General features: G+C 34.2%; 4 protein-coding genes across 4 annotated transcripts; 1 reads left to right on the plus strand and 3 right to left on the minus strand.

Moving 5' to 3' along the window:
* The first annotated feature begins 756 nt into the window (after positions 1–756).
* Positions 757–3,577, plus strand: LOC106345573 (U-box domain-containing protein 15). Its single transcript, XM_013784754.3, has 4 exons — positions 757–1,397; positions 1,488–1,604; positions 1,695–2,108; positions 2,311–3,577. The coding sequence occupies exons 1-4, from the start codon at positions 1,014–1,016 to the stop codon at positions 3,361–3,363; spliced, it is 1,968 nt and encodes a 655-aa protein (XP_013640208.1). The 5' UTR covers positions 757–1,013; the 3' UTR covers positions 3,364–3,577.
* A 649-nt stretch (positions 3,578–4,226) lies between these two features.
* LOC106452652 (F-box/kelch-repeat protein At5g42350) lies at positions 4,227–6,370 on the minus strand. Its single transcript, XM_013894811.3, has 2 exons — positions 6,221–6,370; positions 4,227–6,006 (listed from the first exon to the last, which is right to left on the minus strand). Exon 2 carries the CDS (start codon positions 5,994–5,996, stop codon positions 4,359–4,361), a length of 1,638 nt encoding a protein of 545 aa, XP_013750265.2. The 5' UTR covers positions 5,997–6,006; positions 6,221–6,370; the 3' UTR covers positions 4,227–4,358.
* Positions 6,371–12,554: 6,184 nt separating this feature from the next.
* LOC111200514 (germin-like protein subfamily 1 member 11) lies at positions 12,555–13,825 on the minus strand. Its single transcript, XM_022691731.2, has 2 exons — positions 13,304–13,825; positions 12,555–13,212 (listed from the first exon to the last, which is right to left on the minus strand). The coding sequence occupies exons 1-2, from the start codon at positions 13,431–13,433 to the stop codon at positions 12,674–12,676; spliced, it is 669 nt and encodes a 222-aa protein (XP_022547452.2). The 5' UTR covers positions 13,434–13,825; the 3' UTR covers positions 12,555–12,673.
* Positions 13,826–14,431: 606 nt separating this feature from the next.
* Positions 14,432–16,628, minus strand: LOC111200949 (alkaline phosphatase D). Its single transcript, XM_048739954.1, has 5 exons — positions 16,222–16,628; positions 15,745–16,155; positions 15,195–15,672; positions 14,740–14,994; positions 14,432–14,639 (listed from the first exon to the last, which is right to left on the minus strand). Exons 1-5 carry the CDS (start codon positions 16,357–16,359, stop codon positions 14,557–14,559), a joined length of 1,365 nt encoding a protein of 454 aa, XP_048595911.1. The 5' UTR covers positions 16,360–16,628; the 3' UTR covers positions 14,432–14,556.
* Between the last annotated feature and the right edge of the window lie 1,801 nt (positions 16,629–18,429).

An 18,429-nucleotide genomic window follows, 5' to 3' on the forward strand; every position in this document is an offset into this window, starting at 1 on the left:
AAAATTGTCAAAATGGTTTACGTGATAACATCTTAGGCAATCCTGGAGGTGATGCCATGCTCCCCTAAGCCGTAGGGAACTTGTTACCAAAGCACGATTCAGGTTATCCGATGAGCACAAGTTATTTTTCAACTTCAAACCTGAACTCTTAAAATAAAGACCAAACTTTTGGGGATAAAGTAGAACGCCGACTTTCTACCTCCGGGTTTTTCAGCTTCCGGCTTCCAGGCCATACGTTTTTCTTCCCTGTGTATAAAAAATTCTACACTAAAGAGGATATTTCCACATCTCATGATATAGTCAAGTCGAACATAATTCTCGTCAAGAACTACACATATACAGATTCTAAAACTTTAAAAGAGGAGGTTCGACATTCAACCTTTTTGAATAAAAGACATGCATTTAGAACTAGGATTTACATACCAATATGTTGTACTCCTTTTATGATCAATTAAAATTTTACTTTAATTATTTTTTATTGTCCTGCTTCTTGTTTTCATAGTATACAAAGAACCCAATATTATTTTACCAAACAATTTATGTAGCCAAATTTTGCGATGCTTTGTGTATTATATTCAAGTATTCAGCCCCAAAATAAACAATGAAAAATAACTGTATTTATAAATTATAAATCTTGTAATGTTAATAAAAACCCATACCTAATAGTTTATAGTTTGTCCTTGTTGTATGTAGGCATGACTTTAATTTGTTCTATCAAAAACCAAAATGGCATACTCTATAAATAGTGACAAGAAGTATCATCGTCTAATCGTGACTTATATCCAAAGGAGAAGCACGCTTTTAGGATAATAGTCCTGTTTTGGAAAATCAGAGGCCAATTTTTCAAAAAAGACAATCAAATTTTTGTGTGAGAAAACGAAAGAAAAAAAAAACTAATATTTTTTCTCTCTCTAAAGAATGAAACAAGCTAAAATTAAGCTTACACTTTCCTTTCCCTTGCCTTTCTCCTTCAACATCTTTGGAATCAATTTGAAGGCAATAGAGAACCTCTGATGGTCGTGATGGATTTAGATGAAGAAGCCACAAGAGAGGGAGAGAACATTGAAGAGGTCGTCAATGCAGAAGAATCTATAGATGATGAAGCCATAGATATTCATGAGGAAGAAGTCGGCGACGTGAAGGACGATTTGGTGGGGGAGATTATAACAACTATTGAGTTTGTTGATCAGATCAGCGATTATAGACGAACACAGCAGAAAGAATGCTTCAACCTCGTTAGGCGACTGAAGATTCTTATTCCGTTTATGGATGAGATTCGAGGCTTTGAATTCCCCTCGCCAGAGAGTTGTATGCGTTTTTTGAATCGTTTGAGGAAAGTGATTTTGGCTGCAAGAAAATTGTTGGAAACTTGCAACAATGGTAGTAAAATATTTCTGGTACGTAAACTACTCTTTTTTTTTTAAATGACAGAAATGATTATTTATTTCTAGGGTTTCTTTTAATTATTTATAGTGTTGTGATAACAGGCATTGGATAGTGAATTGATAATGACGAGATTTCATTCAATTTATGAAAAGCTGAATCGTGTTCTTGTTAAGACTCCTTTTGACGAATTGAGGATTTCTGATGAAGTGAAAGATGAGGTACTCTTTACTCTTCTTGTCATCGTGTTCTTGGATAGTGAATTGATAATAACTTCACATTCAAGGCATCTAAACAAAAACATTGTGTAGGTCGGTTCATTGTGTAAACAATTGAAAAAAGCAAGGAGAAGAACAGACACACAGGACATAGAGCTAGCAGTAGACATGATGGTTATGTTTTCAAAAACAGACCCTCGAAATTCTGATAGCGCTATTATAGAAAGGCTTGCCAAAAAACTTGAGCTACAAACAATCGAGGATTTGAAGACGGAAACAATAGCCATAAAAGCCCTAGTCCAAGAAAAAGGAGGGTTGAGCGTAGAGACTAAACAACATATCATTGAGCTTCTTAACAAGTTCAAGAAGCTTCAAGGTGTTGAAGCTACCGACGTTCTCTACGAACCTGTTATCAATAAATCCACATCCCTAATACTACCACACGAGTTTTTGTGTCCAATCACACTTGAAATCATGCAAGACCCGGTTATCATCGCCACTGGACAGGTAAAATTTGATGTGATTCTTGGTTGGTTTAAAATTTGTGTCAGGATCCTCAGTTCGAGTGACCGCCGAACGTAACTAATATTATATGTTGTGGTTTCGGGTCTAGGAGATTATGGACATCGGGCCCGAATCTCCTGGTATTCAAAAATAAAATAAAATACTTGTTATATGTTAAAACTAATGTAAACAATATGTTTTGTAGACATATGAAAAGGAGGGTATACAGAAGTGGTTTGATGCAGGACACAAGACTTGTCCGAAAACCGGACAAACGCTTGATCATCTCTCCCTTGCTCCCAACTATGCATTGAAGAATATAATTCTGCAGTGGTGTGAGAAGAACAATTTCAAGATTCCAGAGAAGGAAACGTCTTTACATTCCGAAAACGACTCCGAGGAGCAGAAAGATGAGGTATCTTTGCTGGTGGAAGCTTTATCGTCAAGCCAATTGGAAGAACAAAGAGCATCAGTGAAGCAGATGCGTCTGCTCGCTAAAGAAAATCCAGAGAACAGAGTTTTAATAGCTAACGCAGGAGCGATCCCTTTACTAGTTCAGCTTCTTTCTTACCCTGATTCAGGGATCCAAGAGAACGCTGTAACGACTCTTTTGAATCTATCCATCGATGAGACCAACAAGAAACTCATCTCGGATGAAGGAGCCATCCCAGACATAATTGAAATTCTTCAGAACGGGACCAGGGAGGCGAGAGAGAACTCTGCTGCAGCTTTGTTTAGTCTGTCAATGCTTGACGAGAACAAAGTAACAATCGGATTATCAGATGGGATCCCGCCACTGGTTGAGTTACTGCAGCATGGGACATCAAGAGGGAAGAAAGATGCGCTCACTGCACTCTTTAACTTGTCCCTTAACTCAGCTAATAAAGGGAGAGCCATTGATGCTGGTATCGTTCAACCGTTGCTACAACTTCTCAAGGATAGAAACTTAGGGATGATCGATGAAGCGCTTTCGATTCTTTTGCTTCTTGTCTCGCATCCCGAAGGACGTCAAGCCATTGGACAACTCTCCTTCATTGAGACTCTTGTGGATTTCATTAGACAAGGCACACCGAAGAATAAAGAATGCGCGGCGTCGGTGCTACTTGAGCTAGGCTCTAACAATTCGTCTTTTATCCTGGCTGCACTTCAGTTCGGCGTCTATGAATATCTTGTAGAAATAACCAGTTCCGGAACAAACAGAGCTCAAAGAAAAGCAAATGCACTCATACAACTCATAAGCAAATCTGAACAAATTTGAAAAAATTTCTGAACATTTCATCTTCTACTGCAATTTCAGTTTCTTCCTCATTAGGTTCCTGTGTTGATTTTGATTATGTGAATTATTTGTTGTACATTTGTACATGCTCTTGAGTTTAGTCATATGCTATTTGTTTTTTTATTGTATTAAATATTATCTTCTATGTAAATTCTAACTCTTATGTAAAGGAAGTAAGTACATACAATTCCATACTTTTTTTTAAAGTCAAAATTTAACTTTTATCGTTAATGGAGTATGCTTTTTGTATAAGAAAGTTTTATACTTTTCCATCTAAGTAACTTTATTAATAGATCGAATCAATGTCGCTGATTACAGCAGAACACAATAATGTAAGAAAGTTTGATTCAGTACACGAAGTCATAAAATAGAATCCCGAAAAACGATGTGAAAGGGACAAACGGAGTAAAGAGACACGAAGCAGAGTTAAGCCACAAATTTAGATTTACATGGGAACGACGCAATCAAATCTAAATCTGCGTTTGTTAACTTACCTGTTAAACTCAAAGTGAGACAACGACTCATTCAAAAGATTAAGAGCTTTGACTTGTAAAAGCTTAATCCACCAAAATAGGCGTATAAAACTCTTGTCTAATTGTAGTTATCCTAATTTAAATAGGGTGACAAATAAATTAACCTATTTTCGAATTAAAAATAAATAAAAACAAAATTCATTTTAAACAAAATTCATATTTGGTTTTCAAATGAAAAAAAAAACATCTCAGACGATTTCTCTCTCTCCATCTTCAAAATTTTTAATTTTCACTGATCTAATTATTCTTTCACTCGAAAAAGATTTTTAGAATTTTAATAAACTCCTATTTTGTACCAGAAACTAGCAGAAAAGTCAGTGAAAATACAAACATTACATTTCAATCACAAGGGAGACGATCACAAATTACCTTTTCTTTCAATACAATCATTTAACAAATCCTGAAAGATAATATTACAGTGAACTTAAAAATAAAATAAAAAGATCAGAGATGAAGCAAGGCAATGGTCTTGTTCATACAAGATCGATTAAGTTTCTGACTCCTCTGGTTCCTCGAAACATGTCTCCACGAGACTTCTTCCCTTGATACATCGCAGACAGTGAAGAAACCCAACACCTGCCCAAAGATCTTGAACATTTCAACTCCCATCAGTATGTTCTGGTCCGAGACATACGTGGCGTTCCAATCCATCGGTGCGTCAGGGTGAACCGAAACCTCAGTCCACGTAAGGTACACAAGATCCAACTCCCAGAGCTTCCTCACCGCTTTGTTTCTCCTCCCAATCTGACCATCCCCTTCATCGCACCACGAGACCGAAAGCATGAACAGCCGGTTGTTGCAGGAGATGAGCTTAGGGTAAAACTCATGAACCCGAGGAGGGATTGGAGATGTTTGGATCCCAATCCAGAAGCCTCTCTCTATGTCGTACCCTGATAGCTTATCATTCTCAGAGTAAGCGTAGAAGATTCCATTGCATATGATCCCACAAGATACAACTCCAAAATCCATTGGAAGTCTCTGGATTTCAGACCAAGTGTTTGTCGCTGAGTCGTATATCTCACCGGAATCGAGCGGCTCATCAAACAATCCAGACCCTCCGATTGCAATGAGCACGAATCTCTTGGAGGCGTTGAGTTTCAGTCTTGTTGATCTGTGGGATACAACAGTAGTTCCGGTTTGATCAGCCGCCTGGCGTCTAACGGAGAATCTGTGAGGGTCTTCATAAACATCCGATTCTCTTGATGACCGGTGAAAGCGTTGACTCTGTTGTAAGGATGACAGCTCTGAAGAAACATGAGTGGCGCCAACAACGGGAAGCGTTCTAGCGTGTCTCATAGACTTTATTTTACGCCACGACTTGGTTAAAGGGCTGAACACAAGAACCCCTCTGTGAGTCTTAAAAGAGTTTCTATCCTCGGAACGGCCTCCGATTACATAAACCTCCTCATGGATGCTCGTCACCGAGTACATAAACCTCCCTTTAAGCACATCGGATTCAACCCTATGCCATTTGTCTTGAGACACGTCGTACCCGTGAATGTCCCCAGAGGAAGAGCCAGCGAAGAGAAAGAGCCACGGGGACTGAAAGGAGCCTTGGCGTCTCAGCTGGAGGAACCGCTGCGTGGTGGCCATGTGCCGCCACTTCTTGCAAACGAGGTGGGCGTTCATTAGGCTGGTCAAAGGAAGCCTCATCAAGCACATTTCGAGAATATCGTCGGGGAGGAATATGTGGTTGTTATGCTCTGGTTCTAGGTATTTTCTGTTGTTATGCTTCTTAAAGAACAACATCTCTTTGACACCATAGGAAAAGCAATCCAGCCTCGTTTCTTCGGTTCCGCAGATGGTGGTGGCGGTCAAGCCCTCACTAGCACTGGACCATCTCTTATCCTCGAAATCATCTCCCGTGTCAGCAACTTTGCAGCCAACACCTCTACCACTAATGTTTAGACAATTCACAGCTCCTCCTCCTCTGGCATCCACTTCATCCTCCACCACCTCAGGTTTAGAGATCTTTTTCTTCAACTTCTGGCTAACACTTTTCACAAGGCGCCTTGATACTGTTAAACCTTCTAGATCCTTCCGGATTGACTCCTCTCCCAATGGTTTCTCAGAGATCATCATTCAAAGCAACCTGCATATGAACACATCAATCAGGCTTGCTTAGTTTATAATCAAAAAAAAAAAAAGGCAATCGAGTCACATTGTAGCAAGATCTACTTGACGAACAAGTCAATCGAAGATTAAGCATGTAAAAGCAAAACCTAGAGGGAGAAAGCAAGTAACAATCATATACCGTTACCGGATTCTGAGATTCATCGCAAAATCGAAGAAGAAAATTAACTTACATTGAGGGAAACCGAGAGCGAGAGGAGATATGGAGCTTTGCCCAGAAATCTACGAAGGACCGATTGAATCTCTTTTCCCTTTTCGCAGCTGAGAGAGAAATACTGGGGGAATGAATGAACGAGCTTAGTGAATTATTGCGGTTTTTCTTTGATTTTAAATATAAAAGTAAGCTTTCTTTTTCTTTTGGTATGAAAGTAAAGTTTTTCCATTGAAATTTTGATTAATAAAGAGTAATATATCATTATATGTTGGGGATTTGCACTAGATAGCAAAAATATATGAGATAATTAGGTAGATGGGTAAAACACTGTACTTTTTTAGGTAATACCAAGACAGTCCTTATTTCCACAGGAAAAGCAAAGTACAGTATCGGTTACACGTCAGACGTGATTACTTAAAACAGACGGTTGCACACAAAAAGTGTCAATAATGCAAAGAATTAAGACTTTCTTTCTCTTTTATGCAAAAAAACCAAAGAAATCTGTAATAATATTATTCCCCAAATCGATCTCAATTCCCAGTTCCTCCAAACAACCTACGGGAGTAGGTGAGTACGAGTACGGCAAGTAGCATCAGTCTCATCCTCAAATCATGTGGATTCCGAGTCACCGCCATTAAAATTGGTCTCTTTTCTCTCCTTATTACAATAACCTTTGTCGTTTCTTTCATGTGTGTAATAACGAACATGTGTTATGTTTCTTATGTTTTCTTCAAGCAAAGTTTGTTTCTGTTCTTTCATTTTTGCTTTTGATTTTTTTTCTTCCAATGAAAAAAAAAGTTTCAGATTCAATTCCCGGTTCCTCCAAACAACCTAAGGAGTAGGTGACTACGAGAATCGTAAGATAAGAGAAAAAATGTTGGCAAATCTCAGCCATTACTCATCTCCACGGGTTCACCTAACGAAGTCCCTGTAAGTCGACAAAAATAGTATTCAGACAATTATACTCGAATCCGGTTTCTATATTTTGTACATGGTTTTTATGTATATACTCAAATCCAGTTTCTATTAGTTGTACCCGGTTTTTATGTATAGGCAACTACGGTTTCTCCTCTTCAAAAATATCTTATCCTCACCGAAAATATCTTCTCCTCTTCTCTTCACTTCTCCTCTCTAAAAATATCTTACAACTCTTCTCTCACCAATTTGGAAAATATAACCGATTTTGTACACTTATTTACTTTTTCAATAGGTTCAAAAATAAAACTAATAAATAGTCATAACTGTCAGTTGCAGGTTACTTGTAAAATATATCAAAACTCTTCTCTCTTTAATTTTTATAGATACATCCGGTTGCAATAACTAATATCATAGTTTTAAAAGAATGTAGCCGGTTTCGCTAAGTGTATTGCGTTTTGAATACAAATTTAATTATTTGCGAGCAATCCGGGTAGCAGGTAACGAAGAAGGTGTGGGTAAAGGAGATAATTGGCAACTCATGGAAAAATTGTCATGGTTCGCAAATTATTAAAAAGTTTGCATAGATCTGCAATTACCACGCTGAATTTTGATTTCTAGCTAAATAGGCCTTATATGTTTTTAATATATAATTATTCATAAGAACATATAATTATTCAGCTGATATGACTGATACGTCAAGCAGAATAATGACTATTTGAATAACTGATAGCGGAATCAACTATGCTGGAGAACATGCTAATTTTAGTAAATCAATTATGTTTTTGTTTTTTAGTTGTAACTTTAATAGTTCAAGAAAATATATAAATTTTAACGAGTATCCTTTTAATATTAGTTAATTTAAACTCGAAAATAACATCTAGATGATTTAATAGTTAACAATGCTCTGTTTTACGAGGATTCAAGGATTCACGTGTAATAATACTTCACAAACATTGATGTATTTAACATACTCCATTCAAAGGTAATAAAAAATGCCTCATATAAAAAAACTTATATAACGAATTTAGTGGCATATTTTCATTGGAAATTTGGCATCAATTAAATACAGGTCTGGGTCGGCTTTTAAAAGTTATCTTCCTCAGAATTTGGTAACAAGTTTTCATTCAAAATATTATCCACTAAAATTTTATATACTGACAATATTTGCATATGTTGATGATATAATATATGCACATTATAAAATAATAAAGATAATTTTTTCAAATTTTCTTTTAAGTTTTTGTCACCAAAATAGCTCGAAAACGATTAAAATAGACTCTTTTTGATTTGAAATTTTTATTTTTTATCTTTTTAAAGTCAAAATCTCGCCCTCAAAACTCAACTATCAACTCTAAACCTTAAATCTATCCTCTAGATTATATTTGCGAAGTGATTTTGTCACATGTCCTTTCTACAATCAATTTCACAAAACAAATATGACATGGCTACTAAAATTGATGACATGTCTTATAGCTTAATATGACATGGACAATTACATTTAATGTTAATTTATATTTTTGGCAAACTTTTTAAAATATGGTAATAACTCATATATTATATTTAATGTCAATTTATATTTTTGGAATTTTTTTTAGAATATGGGAATAACTCATAAATCATCATTAAAATAAATATATTCAAATATGGCATTATAAATTTCGAAATATAATTTAATTATACAATTTTATTATTACAATTTTCAAAAATTTATACAATTTTTTTTAAGAAAATTATAAACATTTAATCGTAAACTCATTATTTTCTTATACATCTACAAATTTTGTAAATATTGTTTAATTTTAATTTTTGGTAATCATGAAAGTTTTACAAATTTATTTAATATATTTAATTAAAATAAATAGATAGAAAAATATATCTAAGATTATAATTTCAAATATATACTTGCATATTCTTAAATATAATTTTTATGTTTAATTAAATCAAATTTATATTAAAATATTGATACGGAAAAGAAAATTTACAATATTAATAAATTTTATTTTCAAATATAATTTATATTTATCTGTTAAAAAATATTTTAAACTTTTTTACTGCACATGATGCAGAAAGACACCTAGTATTAATTAACTCTAGGGTATAAATGTATATTTACCCTTTAATAAAATATGTTTTGTAATTTTCCTCTTTGAGAACTAATTTTGTGAAAATAAACAAAAAAACTATCCTATGAAATTTCTTTAATAGAAACTAGGGTCGGCCCGCCCTACGGGCGGGAAGTTAGAAAAAAACTATTTTATATGAATTTACATTAATTTTATGAAGTATTTTTTTTAAAAAAAATATAGATTGAAAACGATATTATAAATAAAAATAAATAAATAGAATTCAGAGATCATGTTGTTATTTTTAATAAAATATTTTTAGACTGAATTAAAATAACAGTAACTTTCATTATTCTATGAAGAACAATCTAATATAATAAGATTAATGATGTCCCTATATAATTATGCAATGATCATGGAATTATCTAAACCAAAACAGCCTTCTATTAGTGTGAGTAGCTTGGTCTGTGTATGTGTATGTTTTAATTAAAATATGATAGTTTTTTCCTAATGAAAATTATACTTCAACTTCCTAGCCACTCTTTAAATTGAATATGGTATATCGTTATTAAATAAGTTTAGAATTTATTAGATAAGTTTTACTATTAATTTAGAAGTTATGAATATAGTGGAAACTTGCGTTATGAATTAACAATATATTTAAATTAAATGATAATATTGCACGGACGTTTTTATAGCATTCATACTCGTATGTAATAAAGAGCTTATACTGCAGATGCGTGTATTATCTTGCAAAATATATTTTTGCATTGGTGTATTAATACTTTGAAATAAAATTGTTTATCGTACAAAGGAAATCGTACAATATTTTTAAATTTCAGAGTGTTCATTTATTCAAATAGCTAAGTAGGAGTAATATATAATAATATGTTTGCGCTATTGTATGAACAAAAAAAGTTAGGAGCACCATTTATCATAAAATCATGGCTCGTAAAATCATGGATCTTAAAATATAAATTGATGTAAATGGGAAAAAAAATATATGAGCATTATTTATCATGAAATTATGGACCTTAAAATAAATGGATGAAAATAGATAAATCAAATAATTATTTCTTTTTTTTTATTTTTGCTAAAACACGTTAACCACATGTGTCTTCTCTAAATAATTAATCGTTATCTGTGTTTTAATGTTGTGTGTGTGGCCTTGGACTTGGTTTTTCATGTAAGAAGTTTGTCCAAGTTTTGGGGTTTTAATAATCAGTTCTTGATGTTTTAAATGTTTGGTTTACATATCGTGGGATTAAATGGCGACTATTATTTGGTGGACCCACTTCCTTTTAATGTTTTTTTTTCTTTCATTCTTATTTCTTAAATATCTTCCACGAAAGACTTTTTTTTTTTTCTTAAATAACTTTGTAGACATTTCTAAGATCCATTCCATTTTAAGGCCTCATCTTCTTCCTATTGCTAGAACAGGTAAACATTAATTCCCTATTTCCTCTCCGCTAAAAAAAATGGTACATTGATATAAAAGTAGCAAGAGATTACAAAATATTATAAGCTCTAGATAATCTCATGCTCAGAATCTTAAGGCATAACTGAAATAAGAAACCCGAAGAGTTAATATGGCCCAAATTTGAGATATGAAAATACCCAATAAATAAAGCGAAGAAGAGAAAGCCCGAATACAAAGCTCAAGAAGAGGAGCCTCTTTCCTTAGTTTGAAGAAGCCCGATAGAAGGTGATTAATCGACAATGGTGGTCATCAGATGTAAAACTGAAAACCAGAATTGCATAGTTTCAGATGCGAATTTTTCATTTTGATCCCAAAAGAATGAGATTTTGTTTCTGATAAGGGAGTCGATTTGTGAGAAGATTGAAGCTGGCTCTCTATTTATCTCAACGTTTCCTTCTCGTCTTTGTCCGGTTCGTATCATATTATGTTTTTTAAAATTCTGCAGGTTCGTTGATTCTTTAAATCAGATGTCTTTTTTCCAATTTCGATTTAAAGCCTTGAACTTTCTCTCAAGATCTATAGCGGAAGATCATCGATGTCAAACGCCGAAGGCCACCATCTCTGTTCTAACAACTCGGGTTTCCTCTCCGCAACCATGAATCTTTGCTCCAACTGCTACGGCAATCTATGCCTCAGGCAACAAACTCGCATGAAATCCACCTTTAAATCTTTTCTCTCCTCCTTCGTCGTCACAGATCGTTTCCGTCTCTTCTCTGATGATCTAAACCTCTCGTTTGAAACCCATCAGCCGACCTGAGATAAGGCCAAGAACGTATCGAATACGATGACTCAAACGACAAAACAACCATATATAACTGGATGGACCTTTCATTGTAAGATTAGTAAGATGGTGAGGATGATGATCATGGGACAGAAACTAACCTTTTTATAGGTCGAGTTTCACCGACTCATAGGGGATAAAAAACATTGAATGAGGAATCGTGGTTTGTGTGAGTCCAAGAAGTTAAGAAAGCTCTTAATGGCGATGGAGCACTTCATCCAGTTATGAAGCAGAAGATATTTATTGCAGACGAAACGACAGGAACGAAGATCGACACAGATATTAAAGAACTTTTCTATTGTAGTTTGACCTTTTGGAGCTTGAAAATACGAAGAACCAGAATTTACAGTCGACATCAACAAAGAAGGAGAACGGAAAACGTGAAAATGTTGTGAGCTTGCGTTGATTTTTTAAACCCAAAAGTAATGTTAGTGAACATAATATTTTTTAAGCCCAAAAGGTAAAGCCCGTGAATATAATATTTTTTTAAACCCCGAAAAAAATACAATATTAGTGAGCAAACTTAAGCCCAACACGAAGAAATAAGGCCCATTATTAATAAGTTTAAATGATGCGGCGCGTTTCAGGAAAAGCGGACACGTGTCAACCCCTCAGAGAGCGAGTTTCCAGCTGGATGGCCTAGGAGAGAGGCAGACAATTATATATATATATAGATATATAAAGTACATAAAATTTCAATTTTACTGAATATGTTTTTGATAAACAAAAAACAATTGTGGGGTTTTAAAGCTACGTCAAAATATTAAACTTTCAACTATAAACGTTCAAGCTCAAATATTGATCAGAGAAATATCATTCAACACATGGAATGCAAATACAAAATGTCAATAAATAAAAACTGTAACCAAAATCACGCGTCAAACTCTAGTTTTGTTTGTTATATATAACACATTATATTGTTTAACAACATTGTTTTTTTCATCGTAAGTCATAACTATGTCATATTAAGTTCAAAAAAAAAAAAAAAAAACTATGTCATATTATTAATCATCTAAACCAGAATTAATTGTTTCGTTTGAAAAATGTATCACGAATACAAAATTCATTGTTGATGAAATAAAAACAAGTGGGTCATTGAGGAAGTTGAAGATAAAAGCAACAAACAACATAGCATTACATTACAATGAACGGACAAATACACGATCCTTATTTAGACGAATACATGAAATGAAATAATTCAAAACACACAATGTTAAATCATGATGATATTCAGAACTTGTTCTGTAGATCCATAACAACCCTAGGATCCAACTGGAAAGCCCTAGCAAGAACATTCGGGTTTATAGGTGGGTTAGACCCAAACACGGTGTTGGCAATAGTGATAACACCCGGGTTTTGGCTGCTCAAAGCAGCGAATGCAACCGCTGGAGACCGCCCCACGTTAAACTGGAAATGGATGAGTCCTTCTGGAAACACAAATACATCACCTTGCTTCAGTGTTTTGGTGAAGAGGCGATTTCCGTCTCCATTTGATGAGACAAAACCTACCAAAAGTGTTCCTTCTTGGAGAACCAGGATCTCCGTGGCACGTGGGTGAGTATGAGGCGGGTTCTGCCCTTGCACTCCATAGTCTATACGGACAAGAGAGATTCCAAGGGTGTTTAATCCTGGAAGGTTGTTAACATTGACGGCTGTCACATTTGAACCGACTGCATTAGTTACTGCTCTTGCATTGTGAAGCCCTGCGAAAAAGAAGTCATCCGCCGTCGCGAGCTTTGGGTCCTTGCAAAACTTTCCGTTCACAAAAACTGATAATAGTAACAAAAAAGAGAGTAAGAAATGATAAATGAATGACAAAATGAAAAGAAAAGATACTAGGAAATATAGTCATGTGCATACCGCCATTTGCTGGGTTGTTGACGCCAATACAAAAGTCTTGAAGGGGGCTTGGGTCAGAGGAAATGACTAATGGAAGTGTTAAGGCCAGAAGAGATAGAATCGCAAGAAAGGAGAGACTCTTCATTGCCATATATTAAGTGAAATGGTTCCCGGAATTAGAGAAGTGTTTCTTTTTGTAGTTTGGTTTTAGTTGAGAGGTAAGAAACATATAAAGACAATGAGATGAATTTATAGATGAGTTTAGGCGCTGAAGAAGTCCTGTAAACCTAGGAAATTTGAAAAAGTAGTTTGAAATGGTTGAGAGTATTATTATTTTTTTTAAACAAATCGTGCTCGCACAATGCGCCATGTTTAAGGTGTACTTGAATTATAAACAGTACACTATGTTTTGATTTCTATAGAAAAATTATCCATTTGAAGTTTGATATTGCAAGTGTCGACTAGTTATAGATAAAATGTTTGTTTTATGATTATCTTCCCTCAGTATGTCGTTACATTCCCTCAAATGTCAATGTGAAACTGTCTGTTTTGGTTTGATTGTTTCTTAACTGAGTAGCACGGCTGTATCAACTTATATATATATATATATATATATATATATATATATATATATATATATATATATGTAAATGTAAATGGATGTTAAAATTTGAATAATATGAATATCTTTGGTTTTTGCAGAATATTTGAATATATAAGTCACTTTAATTTGAACGGTGTTTTGTCTATCCTAACATTTGTTTTAAGTATTTATTGATTCAGTCTTCTTTTTTTTTGTCAACTAATGTTATTGATTCAGTCTATCTTTTAGATTGTTTCTAGTTTTTGTAGAGAGACTTTTTAGATATTAGACTGATTTGGAGAAGAAAGTATCGAACTGACTGCAAAATGGCAATTAAAAATGCAAAACGTTGCAGAAGTATCAAAAGTTAGCAACCTATGGAAAACTATCCATGCGACTGATAAAACTTTGAGTTATCTTTGAATTATGCATTTTTTTTCAGCCTTTTTATTGTCATGTTAGTTCAAGTACCCGTTTACCATCCCATAAAACACACGTATCAAAAGCAGCATCAATCTTTGAATTCCCATTTCAATATCAAAAGCTATGTGCTCATACCATCCCACTACTCTTTAAGTAAATAAGTAATCACGAAACAGACTAAGCTAATATCAATTTAAGTTATAAGAATGTAAACATTTTGTTGTATTATGAAAAACGCAAAGGCATTTACCGGAACAAAAATCAAGAATCAGTCGACCTTGCATTTATAAACGCATGCTGTTATGGTCAGCACAACTCCAATGAGCAGTCCAACTAACGCCATTACCAAGACTGTCCCCAACATAAAATAAAAAACATCAGTACTCTTCAACATTCTTTGAACCGGTCCGAACCAACCTACTAACATTAGTAATAGGGAAGAGTAACATACCAGTAATGATGAAGTAGACGAGAACTGCCAATCTGTATCTGGTTATTCCTTGCAACTCAGCTTCAAGGGTGCAATGCCGTTGGGACTTTCCCTTTGTCGTTGGATCTGTCAAGGACTTTGAGCCTCGCGGTTGGAGTTCGGATAGTGAGACATTTGTGCTTAGTGCTGTGAGTCCATTAACATCTCTGATCTCGAGCCTTACGGTCGCCGGATTTGCATCCCAATCTATCGATATTGCTCCAAAATTTTGTTGCCCTGCCAGTAATTTTTAAGATATCATCACCAAAAGAGCATCATTGCTGCTCTGAGAATACCAAATCTATGAGAACGCTACACTTGTTCAAATTCATTAAAACCAGAGACAATCAACCAAAAGAGATGGATAGCAATGTACAATCTAAGCATCCACAGTTTATGAGAAGAGAAAAAAACAATCATAAGTGGTGAGTATATACCGTAAGTGCAAGACTTATATCTGCAGTTATCATTGGTAACTCTCATCGTGTTTGGTGTATACCAAAAGAGAAGCCTAACGACGAAACGCAAGGGACGAGGGAAAACTTTCTCAACAGACTGCACAAGACCACTGGAGGTGACATCATATAAAGGGTAACCAACAGCACAATCGTATCTCGTGATCTCTCCGAAATGAACATCTCCACTGATGAATATAACTCCATTTCTCTTGGTATCATCTATAAGTTGGAAAAGACGTTTCCTTTCCTTTGGAAAACGGCCCCACGATTCCATATAAAACAGTGGCCCAGTGGTAGCCGAAAGATTTGATATTACCTGAACAGAGGAAGCTATGATAGTAATCTCGCTGCGAGGACCTCTTAACTCTTCCTCAAGCCATCCCCACTGAGTATCACCCAAGATACTCCCGTCACTACGCAAAGGGTCTCTATGATATCTAGTATCCAAAACTATAACCTGAAGATACATAACAATCACACTCCATTCATAAACAATAAAACAGGAAACCATACGTGAATGTGTTTTAACCTTGACTCTCTTGTTAGATGGACCAAACGTATAAGAAGCATAAACACCAGCTTGCTTTCTCCTTGGGCTATCAAGAGGCTCATCCAAGAAATCAAGCATGAGTCTCTGGTTAATGGCTTTACGATCAAACTCTTTGCCAGCGTCGTTCAAACCGTAGTCATGGTCATCCCAAGTGCCGACAACTCTAGCGTTTCTAAGGAGGCGAGAGTAGCCAGGGTTAGCCTTGGCCTTGGCGTATCTCACCTTCATTTCCTCCTCTGAGGAAGGCACGAACCTGGGAGAGTTCCTCCACGGCCCAATGGTTCTCTCTTTCCCAAACAATCTGTTAGGTTTTCTGATGTCTCCGTAGATGTTGTCACCCAGCCAAATGAACACTTGTGGATCGTACTTGTTTATCGCTTCCCAAATCGGCTACATCGGAATCAAAGAACAGATTCAAGAAACGGCGAAATCGAACGGAGGGTGGATGGGATGTACCTGTGGAGCGCTTTGATTAGCGCATGATCCGAAAGCGATACGAGTGATGATCGGAGAATCTTCTGCTGTCGCCGTAGAGAGGAACGAAAAGCACCACAAGGAGAGAAGGATGTAATGGAGATCGGAAGAAGCAGCCATGGATGGAAAGAAGGAAGCAGTCCTCACTCTCTCTCTGTCTCTCCTTCGCCTTTTGCAGTTTACCGTTGGGATTTGTGAACCTGGCACTGTTGCGTTCCTCGCAGCGCTCTCTAGCTTCTTCTCGCGGCTTAATTGTCGGATGAATTTTTTTTTTTTTTTTACCGTCGTTTTGATTCTGAAATTTTCTTTTCTTCCCCAGTGATTGTGAATCTATTAACTACCTTTACAAAAGTGAAAGTTCGATGACTCGTGCTTCAGCTAATTATTTTGAGATGCACTTGCTTACCTAATTATTTTTGTTATTGATTTTTAAATCATGTTAATTTCTTTATTCAATTTAGATTTATTGCAAAGATCATTCGCTTTGAATTGAGTCATGAGCCAAATTTTTTTATTTATAAGTATGTACTAAGGTAAGATCCGTGCATTGAGAGCCGAATGAAAATTATACATATAAATTCTTTTTATATATATTTATTTATTTTGTGTTTATTTACTATTACAAAATAATAAATATACTAAATAATTGAAAAGCGAGTAAATTATGTATATAATCAAACTCGAGTCAACAAATAATTCAAAGTAAATAAATGTAAACCATTAATCACAAAATTTACATCGTGAGATTTGTAATAGCTCTAGTAATTTATAATTATTTTAAAAAATTCAATGCAAATTTTAAAATTAAAATATTCAAGTCTCAATACATTTTCAATGTAAATTTTGAAATTAACGTATTTATATATTTTATATAGCATATAGTATAATTTAAGCTATATTAAAAATATATATATTTAATCTGAGTATCTATTAATTGATACTTCATATTAGGGGTGTTCAATCCGGATATCGGTTCGGTTTCGGTTCGGTTTTTTTTGGTTTTCGGTATTTCGGTTAGTAAAATATAACTACCATTCTAAATCCATATTTACTTCGGTTCGGTTCGGTTTGTATACCGTCGGTTTTTGGTTTATTCGGTTTTATATCAAAAAACATAATTATTTTGTTTGAGATCATATTATATGAATTTTAGTCATATTGTCAACACAGTCATTTATTAAAAATATATTACATGTTCAAATAAATGAACAAAAGAATAAAAATGTTTCTACCATCAAATAAAATAATCAAATCTTTAACTAAAATCAAAACTTAAAATTTTGAAAATAAAAATATGAAACAAAACAGAAACATGAAAGAAAAGTTTTTCCACTCTTCCATATTTAGTGTTCATTAAAGTCATACTTTTTCAATTGAAATTTTTCCATTAATTATTATCCATCAAATTTATAATCTTCATATTAATTTAGTGAAGACTAAAATAAATCAAAAAGATAAAAAAAAGACTTAGAAAATAAGATGTATGAATTGCGATGTATTGTTATTTAGTTATAGTTCAAGTGTTTTACAAATTAAGATTTTTTATTACTATAAAATTATGGTAATAGTTATTAACACAAATTTAACTTATGTAACAAATAGATTTTCATGTATTGTTATAAAATAGATACATATTTACATGTTTCTATTTTTAATCGATTTTGTTCGGTTTATTCGGTTTAATCGGTTATATACCAAACCATATCCAAATCCTACGGTTTTTATAAAATTATATCCATTCGGTTTATATGGTATATACCAAAACCAAACCATATTGTCTATTTCGGTTCGGTTCGGTTCGGTACGGTTCGGTTTTACCATATTGAACAGCCCTACTTCATATTCATATTCATATGATTATTTGTATCCATTTATAACAAAAATAAATAAAACAATTGTTCTTAAAATTTTCATTGTAAGACATTCAACACCTATAATAATTTATAGTCGTTTAAAAAAAATATATTTTAAATATGCATTACTAATCACTTTGATAATTAATTTAATAAATAGTATAATATATAATTAGATGACCAACCTATTTTTCTAGAATTCTGAAAATCTTTCTCGTAATAACATGTGACTACACTTAATAGTTGTAATGCTCCTCAATTAACATATAAAAGATGTTTACCTGAGAAATAATATGTTATAACTATTAGTTTTAGTTTTTTAATATCTTTAGAGATT

This window comes from Brassica napus, chromosome A9 (assembly GCF_020379485.1).
Source record: "Brassica napus cultivar Da-Ae chromosome A9, Da-Ae, whole genome shotgun sequence".
Lineage (NCBI taxonomy): Eukaryota > Viridiplantae > Streptophyta > Magnoliopsida > Brassicales > Brassicaceae > Brassica > Brassica napus.

Bases quoted from the DNA above. Each gene is read 5' to 3' on its own strand.
- LOC111200949 (XM_048739954.1), bottom strand. From the start codon at position 16,359: ATGGCTGCTTCTTCCGATCTCCATTACATCCTTCTCTCCTTGTGGTGC. The intron at 16,156-16,221 runs GTACATCCCATC...ATTCCGATGTAG, and splicing joins CTAATCAAAGCGCTCCACAG to CCGATTTGGGAAGCGATAAA. The intron at 14,995-15,194 runs GTATATACTCAC...AATTACTGGCAG, and splicing joins ATATAAGTCTTGCACTTACG to GGCAACAAAATTTTGGAGCA.
- LOC111200514 (XM_022691731.2), bottom strand. From the start codon at position 13,433: ATGGCAATGAAGAGTCTCTCCTTTCTTGCGATTCTATCTCTTCTGGCC. The intron at 13,213-13,303 runs GTATGCACATGA...TACTATTATCAG, and splicing joins CAACAACCCAGCAAATGGCG to TTTTTGTGAACGGAAAGTTT.
- LOC106345573 (XM_013784754.3), top strand. From the start codon at position 1,014: ATGGTCGTGATGGATTTAGATGAAGAAGCCACAAGAGAGGGAGAGAAC. The intron at 1,398-1,487 runs GTACGTAAACTA...TTGTGATAACAG, and splicing joins ATGGTAGTAAAATATTTCTG to GCATTGGATAGTGAATTGAT. The intron at 1,605-1,694 runs GTACTCTTTACT...AACATTGTGTAG, and splicing joins CTGATGAAGTGAAAGATGAG to GTCGGTTCATTGTGTAAACA.
- LOC106452652 (XM_013894811.3), bottom strand. From the start codon at position 5,996: ATGATGATCTCTGAGAAACCATTGGGAGAGGAGTCAATCCGGAAGGAT.